The sequence below is a fragment of the Astyanax mexicanus genome, chromosome 13, assembly GCF_023375975.1.
Source record: "Astyanax mexicanus isolate ESR-SI-001 chromosome 13, AstMex3_surface, whole genome shotgun sequence".
Taxonomy (NCBI): domain Eukaryota; kingdom Metazoa; phylum Chordata; class Actinopteri; order Characiformes; family Acestrorhamphidae; genus Astyanax; species Astyanax mexicanus.
The window spans coordinates 38,426,682-38,447,739 of NC_064420.1; the positions used below are offsets into that span (position 1 = coordinate 38,426,682).

Here is a 21,058-nt window from a genome sequence, read left to right on the forward strand (position 1 = left end):
ACCTAATCACACACAATGGGATGAAACCCCCCACCACACAAACCCATTATGATTGACACTCCGTTCTCATATTACTTCAGTGCCAAAACAATGAGCTTGGCGACAATTAATATTGAATGACTTTAAAACCCAGAGGTTGGTTTGGAGAAGGCGTGGAATCACTTCCTTAACTCCTATTGTTCCTGAGCTTCGGTTCACAGAGAGAAGCTGTTACCAGGACACGGCGTTTCCAGGCAACGGGGAGCTGTTTACTCTGTTCCAGTTAGTTTGTTCATACTGTGTGTAACTCTGCCTCAGTGCCCTCGGCGTATGGGCTGACTGCACAACAGCAAGCTGGCACCAAACCCTTCCACTACAGCCAGTTTACATACCCTGATTCTTTTATGGAGGTAAAAACATCTTTTCTTTGTTGCTGAGATTTGGCATTAGCTGAGACTGCACTGAACTGATCTTAGTCACAGTTCAGCTGATACTGAAACGCATTATAAGAGACTTGCTAGAGAGGACAACCTTACAACATAGCTGTCAGCAGCTTTATGGGCATGGCCTTTAGTTTATTTTTATATAAAGTTAGCTTTCAGAAACACAAATAAATCCAATTAGAAAATGTTTAGACAGCTCTGGAAAAAAATAAGAGATGACTTAAAAATCCTTGGTTTTCTTTGATTTTACCAAATCGAAAACCTCTGGAATATAATCAAGAGGAAGATAGATGATCACAAGCCATCAAACCAAGCTGAACTGCTTGATTTTTTTGCACCAGGAGTGGCATACAGTTATCCAAAAGCAGTGTGTAAGACTGGTGGAGGAGAACATGCCAAGATGCATGAAAACTGTGATTAAAAAACAAGGTTATTTCACCAAATATTTATTTCTGAACTTAAATATGAATATGAACTTGTTTTCTTTGCATTATTTGAGGTCTGAAAGCTCTGCATATTTTTTCTCATTTTCTGCAAATAAATGCTCTAAATGACAATATTTGTATTTGGAATTTGAGAGAAATGTCCAAAGTTTTAAGAATAAAACAAAAATGTTCAATTTACTCAAACATATAGCTATAAATAGCAAAATCAGAGAAACTGATTCAGAAACCGAAGTCGTCTCTTATTTTTTTTTCCAGAGCTGTACATATTAATTTACAATGTATAAAACATCAAATACATTATACAGTGCATCTTTTTTTTTTACATTATTTTACATTTTATACAGAAAACATTTATGAAGGAACACATGGCATAGGTGTGTGTGTGCAAAGGCTTTTTTTATTGTGCATTTAGGACTGGTGTGTAAAAAAACTCTATTCAAATGACTACAATGTACTGTTGCACTGTACTTCATTCTAAAAGTAACAACACTCTTTATAACTTCAGCACAAATGAGTGGCTCCAAACTGAAGCTTAAGAAATTGTAAAATTGGGTTGCACTCCTCTTTATTCTCTACTAGAAAAGTGAGGTAATTTCAGTTTCCCATGATGAAGTCTGTTTAAAGTTAGAAATTTAACATGATACTTTGGACTCTTTTGGTGAAACCACACCTCCAGTTTAACACATCAGTGATCACAGCAGGTAGCTAGCAGCTGAAGAGTAACGGAGATATAATGTGTACACTTCCGCACTCTCTGCATACTCAGCTCACGCAGCTCGGCCTCCGCACAGGTCAGTCACAGGTGGGCAGTCCCTGATGACACGGTGGATGGAAAATCCTTGCTGCGCTCCAGCAATCTAGGTCAGCGGCAGTGATGTCATCATCCAGCTGGGGAGAGCCCGCTCGGAGGAGCGAGGAGTTTGCTGTGGAACAGCTGCGGGGTGAAGAACAGGACAGTGGGAATGCTGAAGATGGTGCAGAGGAGCGTGAGAAGGCCGGGGATGGGGAGCAAGGTAGGCAGGAGGCGGAGCTGCAGCAGGTAGGTGAAGATAAACAGCAGAACAGGAGAACAGAGACTCGGAGGAGAGGGCGGAATACTCAAGGGATGAATGAAGATCATGTGACCCAGGCAGATGGAGCTGCACCAGGTGTTTGTATACGTATACATCTATGTGTGTGTGTGTGTGTGTGTGTGGGTGGATAGAGGGGGAAAGACCATCATTAACTATGGTAGCTTCACACTACACACACCCTTCATTACAGAGATCTGCTGCCCAGACCATATGTTAATTAATCTCCTGAGATTTAAACTGGCCTCCCTGAGAACCAGTTCTCTATAAGATGGCATTTTACAGAGATTTCACACAATTACAGGGACACACCAATGTCCCCGGTGTCTCCAGTAGCAGAGATATGGGATATGGCATTATTATGAATTATGTATTAAAGAAAGAAATCCTCCATTGTGAATAACACCCAGGTGTTGCAGTGCACACTATATATTTAATAATATAAAACCTGATTTAATAGAGTTACAGAGTTCAATTTGGACAGATTCCCCCCCTTTATGCACAAGAGTGACTGGCTACAGAAGACTGCCGAGATTAATTATAAACACCTTGTTGGATGTTGGATCAGGGTGGTCCTCTTTGACACTGTTAATCCCCTCTGCCATGATCTAATCCTCTCTCATAGGATCATATGCAACAATTTCTACAGGTCTAAAGCGAGTTATGCGAGCTGAACATTGAGAAGCTTGATGATACTCTAAAAACATGCTGTTCCTATTTTTTGAGTTTACAATCTTTAATTAAGGATGCATCGAAAATTTGGCTACCAAAATAAAAAAAAAAACACTTACAGTGTGAAAAGATTGTATTTCCCCTAACATTATTATTATTTTTTTTTAAGTAGTGTTCGCAGGCTTGCACTTCAACCCCTCCTCCAATAGCCCCCATTGTCACTGCATGTCAGAGCGATGTTGCATACAATGTGAGAAAAAGCAAGAAGACAACAGGTTTTAAGTTATCTTTTCTGCTCTACTTGCGTCTATTAACTATAGAACTTTACTATTTTTAGTAAAGTAAATTTACTATTTAAATCAGCATCACTATATCAAACTTAATATCAGTTTACTATCTACAATGAAGTGTCAGTCACATACTTGTTGCACAAACACAGACTTGTCACATGTTAAGATAATTTATTAAAATGACTGAAATAGCAGTTCTGAGGTACACTTATGATTGGAATAGCACTGATAAATGTATTGTGCTTTGTTGGTTTGTCTGCTGGGATATTAAAAAAGTTAAAGATGTTAAATAAATGATTTTAAAAGGTAGTTTTTAAATATATTTTTTGGAAAAGGAAGACAAAAACTCATTAGGGCTAATAAATTCATGAAATAAATAGTGGCAAAACTACTGAAAACCACATTTAGTGTTTGGTATTAGCCAAATGTTTAATTTTGTTCGGTTTTGGAAATATTTTCATTATGATGCATCCCTAGTTCTAATATAAAATTAGCACAGACAGATTAAAAAATAAATATAAGATGCCTGGTTATTTTGCTACTAGAGCAGCTACTAATGCTTTAAATGGAATTAGACTCTGTCCAAGCCCAAACAAAACGTGACAAAAGCACAGGCTAAGACAGTGTAATGGAAATACTGCAAAGTTCACATACAGCTAAACTAAAATTAACTGCCTGAATAAATTAAACTGTCTATTTTACACTAACAACTAACTTATCAGGAAAAAAAAAACCTCTATACATCCTAATCGGGGTGTAAATCATGCTGAGATAGACCAATGATCAGTCTAGTAAAAAAAACAAAGACAGACCAATCAGAATGTAATTTCTGTCAACACAACACTGATAGGTGTACACAAAGAACGTTCAATCTGGTCTTGCCTGATTGTTCCCAAAAAGCGTGCAAACACTTTTTAATAGATTGCATCTGATTTGTGGGCATCAGGAAGCCACTATCAATATAAAATATCAAGGACTTTCACAATAGTCGTAAAAAAAAAGTGGGATGTCTGGACTTTACACCCCAACCTCAATCAAACTTATGTTTTGCAGATGCAGATACAGCTATCTGTCTAATGTTGAAGAAGATCTCACCCACACAATTCTGTTTTAGTTTTTTTTTTTATTTAAGTCAAGTCAAGTCAAGTAGTTTTATTGTCAATACTGCATATTTACAGGACATACAGAGAATTGAAATTACGTTACTCTCCTTCCCAAATATTACAGCAAGTACAGATAATAGATATAATATAAGAGAATGGGAGACACTATGGGTACAATACAGCAGGGACACAAATAGACATACATGAGACAAAAACAAGGTGCAGTAGTGTGGGGGAGAAATAGATATATAAATATAAGTAAAAAAAAGAAATAGATATATAATATAAAAGATTGGGAGACACTATATGTACAATACCACAAGACACAATAAACATATGTAAGACGGAAGACAATAGTGCAATATTTAAGCTGCGTGTTATGTTAACTAATTAAAACACAACTGCCCTTTTTTTTTTTGCATGTGTGACTGACTGGTCAGCCATCTGTTTGGTTCAGAACTATCAGAAAAGGAACAAGAGGTCGAGTACAAGGCATCAGAAAGGCGCAGTGCAGATGCACTCTCCACAGAGGAACAGGGATGGAGACAAGCTTCCAGAAGAGCCACGAGGACCAGGGCCCTTCTTCTTTTCCGGAGGTGGAAACGGGGCCTCCATGTGAGTGAGTGAGACTGAACTGCCCTGGCTCATAGGGGTGATTACTTCGAAAAATTATCTAAGATCTGCATTGTATTAGATCATCCTAGGTTTATTCAATTACGTCCACATTATTAGATGGGTTAGTATTCAGTTATCTGCTGCTGGAGTTTTTAAAACACTGCGTCCACTCACTGTCCATTCTGTTAGACACCCTCTATCTATCTGCTTCACCTTGTAGATGTAAAGTAAAGTCTGAGAAAGAGGCTCATCTTTTGCTGCACAGTTTGTCTCGGTCATCCCCTAGTCCTTCATCTGTGCTTACAGGACGCTGCCCAGAGGATACTGTCCATAAGATGTTGTTGGTTTGATATTTTTTGTTGTTGATTATTCTCAGTCCAGCAGTGACACTGGGGTGTTTAAAAACTCCAGCAGCACTGCTGTATCTAATCTACTCTGCTAGTGGTTGGTGTGGTGTAGTGGATAACATCACAGCTTACCAGTGAGCTAGCATGTGGGAGACCGGGGTTCAATTCCAGGTCTGGGTGACTATGCTACCAAAAAGAGGTCCTTGGGAGGTCCTACCAAGAGGTCCTACCAATAAGAGGTCCTTGGGCAAGACTTCTAATTCTACATTGGCCCACTTCTGTAATAGGAATAACCTTATGAGTCGTTGGATAAGAGTGTCAGATAAATGCCATAAATTTAAATCTACTCGTACCAACACACTAACAAACCACCACCATGCCAGTGTAACTGCAGTGCTGAGACTGTTCCACCAACCAAATAATAGCTGCTCTGTGGTGGTCCTGTTGGGTTCTGATCACCGAAGAAAAGGGTAACAGGAGCACAGTAAAGTCTGCAGAAACTGATTACAGTTTGTAATTACAGAGCTACAGAGCGCTTCTAAATACAATACTTAAAACAATGAGAATGTCAGAAATTGATATAAATTTGTCCTGTAGAGTCATTCCCTACTGTGAGAGCCTGGGCTGGCAGCGTATTCATGACAAGACTCGAGAAGACTACAAACTAAAGTGGTGTGAACTTAAATCTTCACGCACTTACTACAGCTTCAGAGCAGGTGACAGAAACTATGCACTATAATAGTACACATATTCCATTTGTGCTTTCTTGCAATTGTTTTACAAACTTCTATTGTCCTTCAAGGAGAGCAGTTGGTGTTCCAGATACCCAACAACAAAATCCTAACCACTAAAATAGGCCTCCTCAACTGTCTACGAGAGTATGAGAGGGTCAGCAGCAAGATTATCCACAGACCAGGATTCAGGTCTAAACACTGCACTTCAGCTTCAACATTGTATAAAACTAATAACAGCTGTACTTACAAGTTACATTTTGGGGGTTTCCAACTTGGAGGAGCTCTGTAATGAACTGGAATGTGTTTTTAGGAGGATGAAGATGGATGAGTTTTTCCCAGACACGTTCCGCATGGATGTGAAAGATGAGAGGGAAGCTTTCTTTGCTCAGCAAGAGGGTAAATGGAAATGATGATATAGTGAAGACACTCTGAGTAAGAGTTCATTTTGACATGCAGTAATTTTATTTGGATTAAATCTCATTAAAGAAAGTGAGTTACCAGCATATTGCCATCACTCAATTTTACACTGACATTTTAAAGGTCATAGGACTGGAGTTAGCATAGTATATGCCTGTGGGGCTTCTAGCATTAAAAGTGGATGTGATTTCTGTGATTTTTGCCACCAGAATCGCTGAACAATTCATCGTTTTTTAATTGCAAATCACGATTTGAATAGACACCATTTTTCAAACAAAAGAGCTGCAATTTGAATTAGCCAATAGCCTGCAAGTGAGTGTGAACACACAGCCTTCTCTTCCTGAAATGCGTCACGACTTGCGATCCGTAGAATGTAGCATTTGGGCTCATAAAATGTCTTAATATTTATGTTTTATCATTTAGTTCTGTCTTATGAAAGTAAAAAGCTGTGACACTTTTGTAAATGTGGTTTGAAGAGAAAGAAAATAAAGATGAATAATTATAAAAAAAGAAAATTAAAATAAATGTTTTAAGTGATTGACATAAGTAATATTATTTAATTTCAACAATGTAATTCTGATATCTGATACCTTAAAAGAAATCAAACACTGAAATGCATCCAGTAATATGCTTAGAATTTTTTTTGTAGTTTAAGCAGTTACAGTAAAGCTTAATAAAGCGCCATAATCAGGCTCATTGTTTGTTTTTTCCAACAAGATCTTATATATATATATGCTATCCCATGACCTTTGGCATATCAGTTTATAGTTAACAATGTTGATATTGTGTCTTTATATTCAAAACTAGTAGACCAACAAATATTAACCACAGTTTACATATTTTTCTTTTTATTAAATAACCACTTAGGAGGAGTACCATTGCATGGCAGCACAGATATGGTTAAAGAAAGTCTTGGTCTCTCTAAAATATTAGACAATGATTTTGTTAAGTTCATTTAGTTAATTCCAAACAATGTGATGTTTCCTGCCTCTAATGCAGGACTGAATGCTGGGAAAGGGAATATGTGGATCTGCAAACCAACAGGCCTGAACCAGGGGCGAGGTATTTTCCTTCTACAAGATCTGGAGGACATCACAGCTCTGAGAGACAGAATGGAGAAAGCAGGCAACCTACTGAACAAGAAGATTCCTTTCCGTACACCACAAGCCCACATCGTTCAACGGTGTGTACAATTGAGGAGATGAATTCTGTGCAGTTGTTCTATTGTTTTATTTGCTTTACATATACATATAGATATCATTAAAGCTAAGCTTCCAACAATCTTTGGTGTGATGAGTCTGGACAGGAGTAAATTGCTGTAATTGAACTCTAATGTGGATTAAAACAACAGGATCCAAAATAAGGGTCAAAAAGACCCTTGAGATGAGGTGGTTAAGACCCAGCCCAGTCCCAAATGAACTCTGCTGTGGAGCTACTTTGTGGTGAGAACATGATCTGACCCAACTATCAGATGTGCTCCACAAATTTGAATTAAACGGCTCCTAAAGTCAGTTTAACCTGTTATATTACCCAGATAAATGCTACTGCTATGAAAAAATTCCAACCGCCCTAAGGCAGATTTCACACGTATAGTTCTGTCAGTCTGGTCAGTTTATTTGTTTGTAAACTTGGAGCATTTCCCCTTGTTTTTTTTTCCTTTACCCTGGGAAAAACTTCCATCAAAACATGCCACAACAAACCATGAGAGAATATTTCCTCTGCTGATTGGTCAGATCTGTCTGGGGTGGAGCAAGAAAGTAAATACAGGATCATGTGTTCTGGACTAATGCAGATTACTGTGCAGTTTGACATGGAGCAACGGAAGAGGTTGCATTTGATCATAGATAATTTACTAATTATAATGATTGATAGCAAAGAACTATGTTGATATCATATATGTTAAAAAAATATTTTTCTTCAGGAAATGTATATCTGTTTATCTGGGTAATATAATATATTATCCTGTCCCCGATAACAAAAAAAAAACCTACCATTTGCACAAACTTGTAAAATATACCTCATGATCAAATTTGATCGAGGTTGAGCCACAATCTAACCACAAAATAAACGCTCAGGACTAAATCCAACATCAGGTCTCAATGTGGTTGCTTTGACCACATTCAAATGCAATTACTGTATATATACCTGCTCAAATGGTTCCTACTAAGGGTAAAAACGAGGGATGCACAATGATACCGAAATTATATCTATATCGGATGATATTTTTTTTTTTTTTTTTTTTTTAGACTCATGTGCATTTGCCAATGTAGCCAAAATTCCACACTGATACTTGCTGGTGTATTTATTGTATGCTAGAAAAGGACCAAGCAATGCTGTCTGCACTATTATAAAATTCATTTATTTAAGCTGTTTTATAATATATTTTTATTAGTATTTTTAAAGTAATAAAGTAGAACACTGGGTGTCTAATCTCTCTGTAAGTTATAAACGTGTATAGCAGCATTGTCATTGGTGGATATATAAAGTATGCATGTGTGATACTGCATATTTTCTTCAGCACAGAATTCCCATATCGGTGCATTCCTAGAGAAAACTAAGAATCTGATTATACTGGTCTAATAAGTGTGAGTGTGAAAAATAGTCATTCAGGGGCCCAGCTTCTTTTATCCACTCATAGAAAGTTATTTTTCAGGTCAATCAGACATGGTTCCACTTGTATATTTTCGTTAAAATATGCTAATGATATTTCATTATTAATTATCAAGCTAAGAATTTCATGCTGTGAGCATGATTAAAAACTGGACATAGAATTCCCATTACCTCAAATGAGTCTGCCCTTCTTGTTCTAAAGAATGATAATGTGCTGTATTGTTTTTAGCCTCTCTAGCTAATAAATCTGATGTGTTGGATGTTTTTAGGTACATTCAGAACCCGTTGCTTCTCAGAGGAAAAAAGTTTGATGTAAGATCATACTTCCTAATCGCCTGCACCACACCATACATGGTGTTCTTTCGCCATGGTTATGTTCGACTGACCTGTGACCTTTACGACCCCAATTCCAACAACCTCTCAGCACACCTGACCAACCAAGTGAGTTACCTTTTAACATTACTCCTAACTAACATTATTCCTATCATGCTACTGAGACATTTTCTCTGTTTTTGTAATTATTGTTATTATTTTGTAATGCAGTACATGCAGAAGAAGAATCCTCTCTACAGCATATTGAAGGAAGAAACAGTCTGGTCCATGGAGCGCTTCAATAACTACATTAATGAAAAGTTCATGGAGCCCAAAGGTCTGCCGATAGACTGGGTTCTGCGTGTTTTCGCTGTGAGTTTTATTTTATACACTTATTAATAATGTATGAAAATCAGTTTTTAAAAATATACGAAAACTATTGTTTTACATTATGGTTAAACAAGGACATGTAAATGTATTGAATTAATTTTACACCCACCCAATCCTGGTCAGTTGGAGGACACTGAACCTAATTAAATAAGACTAGTTCAAGATCTATGTTCTCAGTCAATATAGATATACAATTTCAGTTCATTTTATTTCGTTTATTTCTGTAACAAGGATCTGATGTGACTGATAGCACTAGTCTAAATTCCAAATACTCACTAACAATGCCCATCACTACTAGCTGTTGTGACAAATTACCGTGTAAGGTAAGCTAGCTGAAGCTCAGTGAAAATTAGCCAGTTCTGTCTCAATTTTGTAGCGCTTTATGGCTCTAAGCTGTCTCCACTTATCAAAACGCATTTTAAATATTTAATTGCCTTACAGCACTAAACTGAGGAACCCTGAGTTTTCTGGTAAGCCAGGATGCTATCAGGTAGCAGTTCGTCTCACGTAGCTTGTTTAAACATGGTAAACATGCTGGCTACAGTCTGATATACTCACCTCTGAACGGCAAAAGGGCTAGCGATGTGGTTAGCGGCTAATGCTAATGCTAATACTGCTCCAGCCTCAATGCTGGAGAAATTTCACTGAAACACTTTTATAATGCTGTTCTTTAGCGGAGTGGCTTTACTGCTCCTTACAACCTGACTGGTAGAATTCATACATAAGGCGTACTGGATTATAAGCCGCACTGTCGATTTTTGGAAACATTATTTTGCGTTTTATAGTGCAAAGAATGTGTTATTTGTTATAAACTTGTTATATTAAGTTTGTGTTGTGATATTTAAATCATTGTTGTTCGATTGGTCTATTGAAAACAGTTGAAAGTGTGTATGTTTTGCTAATAAAACTAATTAGCTTTGGGGGTTGCATAAACTCAATAGCATCTGTATTTAAAACACATTGGATTTTTTTCCTATGCAATTTTTCATTTTGGTTTTCAGTTTCAGGTTTGTTTCAGATGTCTGCAAGAATGTATTCAGTTTTGTTCTTGTTTGTCTGTTCTGAAAAGGAACAGGCTTAGTTCAGCTTTTATTTAGTTTCAGTTTTGTTTTTTAACATTCTGGAGAACTCTGTTGCAAACTAGGTCACACTCAAAGTGTGCACGCTATTTCCTTACGTTCAGTTTTGCTGTATGTGCAGCACTAAGCAAAAGCACCAGTAGAACATGTTCAGCTGGACTCAACTACTTTTAAAATAGACTGTATTAGGTTTCATTGTGCAAGGGTCCAATCTTAAAACACCAACTTAAAGGTTTTTTCTTCTTTTTGGAGAGGGCATTAGTTAGTTTTAGTGATGTCGCTTCTTTAGTTATGCTAAAAATGAACAGTTAACCACATTCTTTCTTTCTTTCAACATACACACACCCACACACAACTCTAAATCTGCTCAAACCACATCCAGCTTTATACATAGCGTTGCGGTTTATGGTCAACTATAAAAATAAACAACACTCAAATGGCTTTCCGTTTTGATCATCTAAGACTGTTCTGTTTTAATGTCCACTGTAAGTCATCATGTGTTCTAAACCCTATTTACAAGGTTACAGACCTGTACTATCTTAAATAAAGAGCTGGATGTGGGTTGAGAGGCACATGTGAGCATGCATTTACAGGAAACATTTGGGTGATTAATTAAAGAAGCAGCATTTGGACATGACTGACTTTCTTTGGGTAAGAGGACTGTATGTTAATTTTGAGTGCTAAATATTTACCATTGATGTTACATATTCATTTGCACCACACTGTAGAGCTAACATTTACTGCAAGACTTACTAATAGACCTACTACTCAAAATATTAGACAAAGAATATTTTTGGGCACTGGGTTGGGATCCCTATTTGTATCTGTACTTAAAAATGGGGAGGCTTTAATTACACAATTTTGCAGGTAATCAGGATAACATACATCTCAGAGTAGTGAAGAGTAATTGTTATGTTAAGTTTAAGCTAAAATGCAGCTTAAGATAACATTTACGGGCATATTTGATAACTGTGGCCTCAAATGTGCGAAGTACCAACCAGTTACACAAGGAAATACAAAATCTTTGCACAAGGTAAATCATGAAAATCAAATTCAGCAAATAGTTGTTTGATGTTAGGTTACAGAAATACATGAATAACTCTACGCTCTTCTAATATCCTGCCTGAGCAACCCCAGATCATTTGTTTAGTTAATTTCAGGTGGTGACTTTTTTGTTTTGCCAGGCATGTATATTTGGCTTTGGTTTATATTTGTACTATATTCTTACATTCTTGCTGTTTTTTATTAGTTAGACCACTTTTGTTACATTAGTCATGATGAAGCAGTGGTTCTTATCTCTGGTCCTGGTGGAGAACCTCCTGAAAAAAAATATAATTCATGCCATAGAAGGTTAACTAAATTATTGGTGTATGTTGGAACGGGCAGTAGCCTCAGCCATTGATTGAAACACCATGGGAAATCGCTTAACGCTTAAGTTAAACGTGTGTGTTTTTATGTGTGTTTTTTGCTTTTACAGAAGCGAATGCAGCAGATTATGATGCAGTGCTTTCTGGCTGCCAAAGCTAAACTGGAGTGCAAACTGGGTTACTTTGATCTGATTGGCTGTGACTTCTTGATTGATGAGAACTTCAAGGTGGGATACTATATTTAAGCAACGCTGCACACTGTCAATTTTTGTAGTATATTATATATACGTGTGTGTGTGTGTGTGTGTGTATGAGTGTGAGAGAGCGGGAGAGAGTGAAAGTGTGAATATGTAATGCAGCCTACATGCCTGTGTGTGTGTGTGTGTGTGTTTTCTGTGTTAACCTCACTGTGTGTCTTACAGAGACAGAGGGGATTATTCAAAATCATCAGGAAACTGCAATACGAAGTGTTACAAACATCTCTCTGTAATGATTGTAGTTTTTTTATCGTAATCTCTCTTTCCTTTAAGTCAATTACATTCAGCAGATATCTGAATAATTCTCATAAAGACATCATGTTCTAAACCACAATGCCTCCCCATGGAGCATCCTAAAGTTTACCCTGTCAGGCAGTTGCCAGGCAACCGGGGTACTTGCAGCAGTAAACACGCGCTCCCCAGGCTGAAGATAACAGCTTACTGGCTCATTATGTATTCATGTGTTCCAATCAACAATTTACTGTCTGAGCAGAGCGCCGCAGCCATTCAGTCACAGCAGGTGGCGTGATAAATCGGTATTCTGGCCATTTCAAAGGAGCAGGATAGTGAAGAAGCTCATTTTGCAGACGACAGCACATCAACCAGAGTCAGCAACCACCTATTAGAGAAGCCTATTAGTGATTACTTAACTGGCTGAGTGTGTGATGATTTAAGTGAGCAGTGTGGACATTTGATAAGTGGAGTTTATAAACAGCTATAATCAGATATATTTTATAATCAGATTAGTCGTAGCTCAAGTGTGATTAAAGAATATAAAGAAGCAATCTTCCAACAACTACAAGCATGTCAGGGCTGATCAAAGACATTTGGTCTATGGGAGGTCTATTGTATATTTTGTGGCATGTAAAAATCTGGGCACTCCTGGTCAAATTACAGTGGGTATTTTCCATTACTGGGCTAAACGGTTAATAAATGTGCCATATGATTTTGTGCACTTGAGAACCCGTTAGCCTGGCTTTACTGCTTCATCAGGACTACCGTTCTTGTCCCACATTACTACCAGAATCGAGGTGTTAACATGTCAACATTTGGGATAATCAAACATTTCTAACACAGTGTTAGCATGCCGGCCACCAGACCAATGCATCCAATGCTAATGCGCCTCCTCTAGTTAAAAGCAAATATTGCTAATGCGCCTGCTCTAGTTAAAAGCAACTAATGAGCATACTTGAAAATAGCGTCTCTTGGATCATTAAATCAAAAAAAAAAAAAGTTACTTACTGTGTTCAGCATTTTTAAGACCTTTAGGAGATGGACCTGGACACATTAAGACAAATTACTTAAAAAGACTTTTTGAAGCAAAACAAACAAACAAAAATTTAAGAAAGAATCATTAATAAATGCAAATGTGTGTGTAAAATGGCTACAGGAGCTCAATTTGAATTTAATTAAATAGAATTTTGAAAAACTGGATTGAGTTTTCTGCCTCACTCGCTTCTTCTCAGAAGCCAAACTTATGCAGGTTGCCAGATTGACAGACAGTAGCAAGCGACAACAATATACATTTAAATGTCTAAAATGTTCGTCTCTACTACGCTACAGGTGGTGTTACATTTCACAGATTTGGGAAGCAACCTTACTGAAACTCAGTGATCACCTGTTCAGCAGAAAAATAGCCAAGTCACCCAGTTACTATGTATGGGAGGTTGAGATCGCACACAGATTTCCATGACGTACCACAGAGATAAAATAAGAACATAATGACTGAAGCTCTGCTAACACAAGCTGCCAGTGCTTAAACTTAGAATGTTTCCTTAATATCTGATGATACAACCTGATCATGCCATGAGTTACTACAGAAAATATAATTAAAACATAATTGAAACTAATGTCTCAATACATTATTATTTACAACATTCTTAAGCATTTAAATGTAGAAATGTTTAAACATGTCTCAACTAATATAAATGAGTTAGATGATGCATTATTTGCTATATGTTCATTACTTTCGTAAATTCTGTTATTTGTGATCCTTTTTGTAAATGTTACCAACCAATCTTAACCATTTAGTTACGCAGACATTTTAAACATTCATTGGAATTCAAGGTCCTTGTTTTTAGAAAACACCATACACAGTGCTAATTTTAACTCATGAGTTATCACTGTATGATATAAATGCACGACTAATACAACAGATTAAGAAGTTAAACAGTATGATCATTCATTTACTAAAACATAAATTGCATTAGGTTTTGGGTACTTTAAATATCACTTCATCATTTTTCAATTTGTTTATGAAATGAGAATAAGAGAGCAGGCAGAAACATCTTATTATAAATTATTTAATACATAGATTTCCTTAATATCGTGAGGTAAGGATGCCATCTAATGGCAAGAATCTGATTAATAACCAATGTAATGATACACCGTATATGTACTAAACAAAGCAGAACAACAACACAAACAGTATGCCTCCTCTCCTACAGTGTGAAAGCATGCTTGTATAACATTTGTTTGTTTTAAACTTTGCTGTGTTCAGGTCTGGTTGCTTGAAATGAACTGCAACCCTGCCCTTCATACTAACTGTGAGGTGCTGAAGGACGTTGTCCCACAGACAGTCACTGAAACCTTGGGTAAGGCCACAGCTACACTCAAAAAATAAAGCTTCAAAAAGGGTTGTTTGAGATGAGATATGAAAAAACGTTTTAAAGCCACATGAATGATTTTGCACACTGAGAAAATAACATATAAACCTTTGACGTTTGACTTCTAAAGTTTAGAGAACGTCCACACACAATGCAAAGCAAGGCTCATTAACTGCATTCCTATAGAGCTGCAGCACAGTGTGAGGATTTCCCTGCTCAAACACACCTGTAAATCCTGGTAAGAAACAGAGAGGTTTAACCAGGTGTGTTTAGGCAGGGAATGCGGACACTGGATAACAATGTTTAGGGTTTTTTTTAGTGTTACATGTGTTAATTTAAAGAGTGTACTTCCAAGATAAAAACTATTTATGAATGTAATTTTTAAAAGAGAGTACATGCCAGCCAACAGCCAAAAACTATTAGGAAATGCTATGTTCTAGAATGTACGTCTAAACCAAGAGTCATGTAGCAACATTGTTTTCAAGAGGGTATTTCTAAGCCAAGAATCATAAAGAAGCGTTATTTTCCAGAACATAAATCCAAGCCAAGAGCCATTTAGATAATTTTATTTTAAGAGTGCACATCCAAGCCAATAACTATTTAGCAATCTTTGCTTTAATATTGTTCATCCAGGCAAGGAACCATTTAGGAGCATTATTTAAGCCATTTATTAATCTATATTTTTAATAATAAGTGTCCAATTAAAGAGCCATCAAAAATCTAATTTGTTCAAATCTATGCCCATTTTTCCACTGCAGGACACGGTTCAGCAGGGAACGTTTACAAATCGGTTTGGATCTGGGTTTTTTTTTCAGCAAAAAAACCCTATTTGGGTGGGAGGGCTTAAAGAATGAGGGATCTGATTATTGGCTAGATGGGACATGTTAATTAGCAGAGACGTAGACCGATAGCCTGCATGCTAACACCATGATAGCCATTTTGGATGAGCCCAGTAGCCGACATGCTAATGCCAAAATAGCCATACTGGTTGGCAGTAATATGGAATCTTTGTTTTCAAGAGTGCAAGTCCAAGCAGAAAAGCATTTAGGTATCAATTTTTAATAAATGCACCTCCAAGCCAAGAACCACTTAGGAATCTTCGTGTTCAAGAAGGCATATGTAATCAAAGAACAATTTAAAAGTCTTTAGTTTCAGGAGTGTAAGCTCTTTAAGAGTAAAAGCACAATTCAAGAACTATTTGGAAATCTTTGTTTTCAAGGGTAAACAATTTAAAAGCCTTTACTTTAAAGTGAGGATTTTAAAGCTAATATAAAACAGCATTAGTGTGAGTATGTGCTTGTTTGTTTGAGCAGATGTGATGCATGTATGCCATTTATATATGAGATTGCACTTGTGGTTTGTATCATTCTTTCAAACTTGACCACACCCAGGTCGTGCTGCTTTGGGCTTCACAGCGTAGCTTTTTTTCTCTCCCTTTTTTAGACCTTGCCTTTGAGATCTTTAATAAATCCCGCTGTGGGCTGAAGCTGTTGCCTCTGAGCAGCCAGAGAGACTTTGTACTGCTGTACTGTGGTGAGAGTGCAGGCATACCTTCCACAACGCAAAGGAGCAGGACAGCAGGAGGCCCTAGGCCGGCCCACCACAAGAGCAGATGCACCTCAAAGAAAACTAATAAGGCTAGTACGGCAGCAAACAGAGATCATGTAGCCAATCAGAGCACTGGGACCACATTTTGCTCTGAAACCATGGCCAATTATTTTGGACCTTCTCAATTAGCCAATTCCTTATCTATTGAGGAGTCATTTGAGCCAAAACCACCTTCAAGCAATGAAGAATCTGGCATAGCTACCTCAAAAACACCAACCAATATCACTTCCCACTCCACCTCCTCAGGCATCACCCAGTCTGATACCAGTGCCATTTTATGTTCACAACACCTCGCTGAGCCACAAACTAAGCAGATCTCAGGAAAAACAGTCACAATCCAGAAAATTCTCAGTGCTAAACCTGTAGAAACGAGCCAAAGCCGCCCGCGCCCTAGCAGAGCCAGTCGGGTGGAACTGAGGCTCAACAAGTGCACTTGGCAGCAGTCCGGAATGACCCCTGACCACAGGATGCCGCCAGGACCAGCAAGGTCTAAGAGCACCATTGTGTCTCTATCCAGCCCTGCACTAAGTGAAGGCTCAAACTTAAGCCAGGGGCTTAAGACTCGATCCGGTCAGCACGGACAGAGCGTTTACCTCAGGACGGATGAAATTGACTTGACCCAGTCACTGTCTTGCCAGCCGCTACGCTTGGAGAAGCAGGAAATGTCTATGAGCACAGAGAAGAGTCCAGCTGTAAAGACTAAGAGTGAACATAAATGACAATACGCTGCTGTATTGAAGTTATAAGGTGCTCTCTTTTCTCTAATAGAAGATACAAATGTGAAATCATTCTTGGATTCGAACAAGCACTGTATCAGTGCTTATTGCTACCATGTTTTTTTATGTTATTTGATTGCAGACAGTATAAACCCACAATGTTTCCTTTTTTTATCTGAGCAAACTATTTTCGCACTAGGGTTGCAACTAATGTTTATTTTGGTAGTCGACTAATCTGATGTTTTTTTTTTTTTTTCGATTAGTTGATTAGTCAACGATTATTTATGCCACGTCCTCCATCTCTAGAAAGGGTAGAAACAGTTGAACATGAGATTTAAAAAGCATTTAAATATCTGAATGTTGTTTAAATGTGTAAAGTACTGATATTTAATATGTTGTGTATCTGTTGTGTTTGGGCACTTTTGGAGAAACAAACTAAGTTGAGGGTAACCTTTGTGAGTGAGCCATTTACTCATCTCCCATTGCACTTCTGCAGCATTTTGTGTAATGCGGTACTGTTACAAATTGACGATTAGTTAACAATGAAATTTGTAGTCTGCAAATTTAAATAATCAGCGTTATCAATTATATTGACTAATTGTTGCAGCCCTATTTCGCATATAAAGGTCTGCATCCATTCCAGCATTCCAGGCCTGCAATATATTTCTAGAAAAAGTTGTATGCATGTGTGCAGCATGTGACTTTGCATTGTTTTTTTGAAACATGCACAGGTGTCCCCAGCAAAGATATCGTATCGAAAGAAGAGTTGTTAATATTGTGACGGCGCCTCTGGGGATAAGGCCGTAGTCACTGTGACCTGGCAGTCAGGAAGCACACAGAGAGACAGACACAGGGATTGTGTGAATTCAAACTATACCTTTATTTTGACAAAATGCCCTTCACCACAGCAAAAACCAAACTCCAATCAACATTTTGCCCCAGCCCCAGGGGGGTCTAGTCACTTACCTTAAAGTTTAAGGGTCCGTTCTGCCTCAGCTTTCCTCTCACCTGTAGCGTCTCTCTCGAGTGAACGCTGAGGATGTGTCTTTATGCCGGTCCCAGCTGACTGCTCAATCAGTCCTGATGCAGACTAGCTGGGACTGGCAGGGGCTGCGAGTCTTGATGTGGGGCGGACCCACAGCTCCCCCACCTTCGCACGTCACAATATACATTCACTCCATCATTCCAAGGCCTTCAACACATCCAAACTAATTGGGACAGTGGCAGTTTAAGGCTAAACATTAGGTAAGAAATGCTAAACAATGATGTGAATTCAAACAGTTGATGTAAAAATATATTTGTAATCATGATTTGGTATGAAAGCAGTATCCAAGAAAATGTACAGTTCTTGAACAATCAGAGGATTGATCAGAATTATCTGCAGGCATCTTCTACTACAGTTCATAATTTTATTAAACAATTAAAAAAAATTAAACAAGTTTCAATGTGTTAAGGGGGAGGGTGAAAGGCAGAGGCCTGGAAATGTTATGGTATTATATTTTGTTGATGCCCTTTAAAAAAAAAAAAAGGAAATATACACTTCTGTTATGGCAGAATAAATGCAGAAATATGTGGCATATTTGTTACAATTCTGCTTTTGATACAACATCTTTGCCATCTTTGCCGATAATGCATGTTTCAACAAGGCAATGCAAAATACATGCTGCACATACCACAATTTTTTCTTAGAATCTGATGCATACATGTAATAAATTAATGTATGAAGACCTATATTATCACATGAAATAGATTTGGCCACACAAAACATGCAATATCATGGGTGCATACTGTCTGCAATAATAAAAAGGCAAATAAAATGTTAAAAACACCGCATTTAAATGAAAGGACCATTTTACTCATTTATTATGCAATAAATGTGCCAACACTAAGACCAAAGTCAAGCCGTAGGTTCAGTTTGTGGTTTGGCAGCATTCCTACCACTGGACGTGTTCTCCAGTCAACAGTGAAGATGGGCCAGCATAATCACATTGTACATAATGTGACAGGTCCCCCCCCCCTGTACAAGAAGGAGTAGATTTGAGTGGTGACAATAAAAAAAACTCCCAATTTCTAACATATTCTAGACAACTTGACAGGCCAATGAAGGTGGAAAATTTACTCATAGTGAAGGAACAGTGAGCTTACATGGTACAGCCTTACCAATCGCATACTGTACTACAAAAGGTGTGAATCTAAGCATGAAATTAGAATTTAAAAAAAGAAACATTCTCACACGCAGCACGGACATTGTGCCTGTGAACACACGAACACAGACAGTCACACAAATGACTCATCTTGATGCCCAGAAGGCAAGATAGCAATGCCAATGGCAATTTATGCCCCTGCATCAAATCTACACCATAGCCTATATGTAGTAGCGTGGCCTACACTATAACTACACCATGCAAAAAGCCTGACATACATCTTTCTAACTGTGAGTGGTACGCTGAGCATTATAATCCCATCTCCCTTTTCTGGTGTCATTTACAGAGCATTGAGCATTATAGACACACCAACGCAAAAATATAAACAGTGACTGGCAATAATACATTAAAATCCATTGATTTAAGCTCTTTAAGCTCCCTTTTCTATTAGTTTCTATAGATCTATTGTTTTATTTAACCTGTATATTAAAAAAAGTTAAGCTGTTCAATTCAATTTAATTCAAATTTTATTTGTCACATGCATAGTAATACACTGATGACTTTCAGTGAAATGCTTGGAATAACAGTTTACCCCCTTAATATTGCTAAATTGAATTTTTTTACTTTTGAACCACACAATTTCAAAATTCAAAAATTCAAATGTGCAAAATGCAAAAGTAAAAAGAACAACATACTAAGATGTACAACGTAAAAACCAGCAATAAATAAAACAAACAAAGGTAATCTAAGCAAAAGATAAAAGTGTAGAATTAACTTTAAAGTATAATTATAAATAGTAAAAAGTGCTTAAGAATGTTAAACAGTGGGTCTGTTTATAGTGTGTAAAGACAGAAATGTTCATAGAGAATTTGTCCATAGAAAGAATTATTATAATCTGCAAATGTCCATTTGTTCATGAGTCCATGACTCCATGACAGAGACAAGGTGTGTGTGTGTAGCTGTGGGTTGGTGTGTGTATACCAATCTATGTATGGACCAGCTAGCTAAATAAACGCATTATCAAAATAAAATAAACTCTCAAGAGTTAAAACCTTTCATTTGATCATTTGCATATAGTTAAACCAAAAAAGTTTAAAATACTGGTGCTGCAATAATCCAGGCAGAAAAAAAACACGGGCAAAGGCTTTGGGTCAGATGCAAGAACGTCTAGCCACATGGCTTGAACAGCTTTAAATAGCACCAAACAGGAAGTGTTGTGAATGCACATCCTGCCATTTTGAAGGGAAACCTGTCAATAAAAATCACCTAAACTAAACAAGTTCCTGCAGGGTACTCTCCACATGTTAATGGTTATCTTTAAAGCCACCGCATGGTGTAATCAATCAATTAATAAAGATTTATTTTAACCAACATGTGTCTATGATTTAAAAGAGATCTTTTAGATACACAATGTCCATATTTAGCTATACTGTCAGAAAATAGCTCTGTCACAGTTACTAAACCACCTGAGGGGGATGGGTTCCCCTGAGTCTTGGTTCCTCCTAAGGTTTCTTCCTCCCCTTAATGTAAGAGAGTTTTTCCTTGCCACTGTATCTTCACAATTATTGGCATCAATAAGATTCACTAAGAGGTGTGGACCTGTTTTTTCTCTGTAAAGCTGCTTTGTGGTAACTTTTGTTGTAAAAAGCGCTATAGAAATAAAATTGAATTTAATTCAACTTAATGTCAACATTAATTAGTTCTGCATTTATTCAGATTATTATCACTGAGGCCTCTCAGCAGTGTGTGATGGTGAGTAGTTTAATCTAAAATACCACAAAGTGTGACTTGAGTGAGGAACTGGTGATCTTGTGAGGAGGTGCTGATGTTGCTGTTTAAAACTCTGAACATCT

General features: G+C 37.4%; 1 protein-coding gene and 1 long non-coding RNA gene across 5 annotated transcripts in view; one reads left to right on the forward strand and one right to left on the reverse strand.

The window, feature by feature from the left end:
* LOC103029913 (uncharacterized) overlaps window positions 1-21,058 on the reverse strand; it is a 41,493-nt gene that overhangs the window by 9,218 nt on the left and 11,217 nt on the right. The window lies entirely within an intron of this gene.
* Window positions 208-20,895, forward strand: ttll10 (tubulin tyrosine ligase-like family, member 10). 4 transcript variants are annotated; one of them, XM_022677241.2, is made up of 12 exons: window positions 208-389; window positions 1,635-2,016; window positions 4,444-4,618; window positions 5,563-5,681; window positions 5,768-5,888; window positions 6,010-6,095; window positions 7,116-7,299; window positions 8,996-9,167; window positions 9,270-9,410; window positions 11,985-12,101; window positions 14,632-14,725; window positions 16,181-20,895. In XM_022677241.2, exons 2-12 carry the CDS (start codon window positions 1,743-1,745, stop codon window positions 17,062-17,064), a joined length of 2,367 nt encoding a protein of 788 aa, XP_022532962.2. In that variant the 5' UTR covers window positions 208-389; window positions 1,635-1,742; the 3' UTR covers window positions 17,065-20,895. The 4 variants fall into 4 exon arrangements, with proteins under 4 accessions (XP_022532962.2, XP_022532963.2, XP_022532965.2 ...); XM_022677242.2 differs by having other exon boundaries at window positions 1,660-2,016; XM_022677244.2 differs by lacking the exon at window positions 208-389 and having other exon boundaries at window positions 1,904-2,016; window positions 4,444-4,622.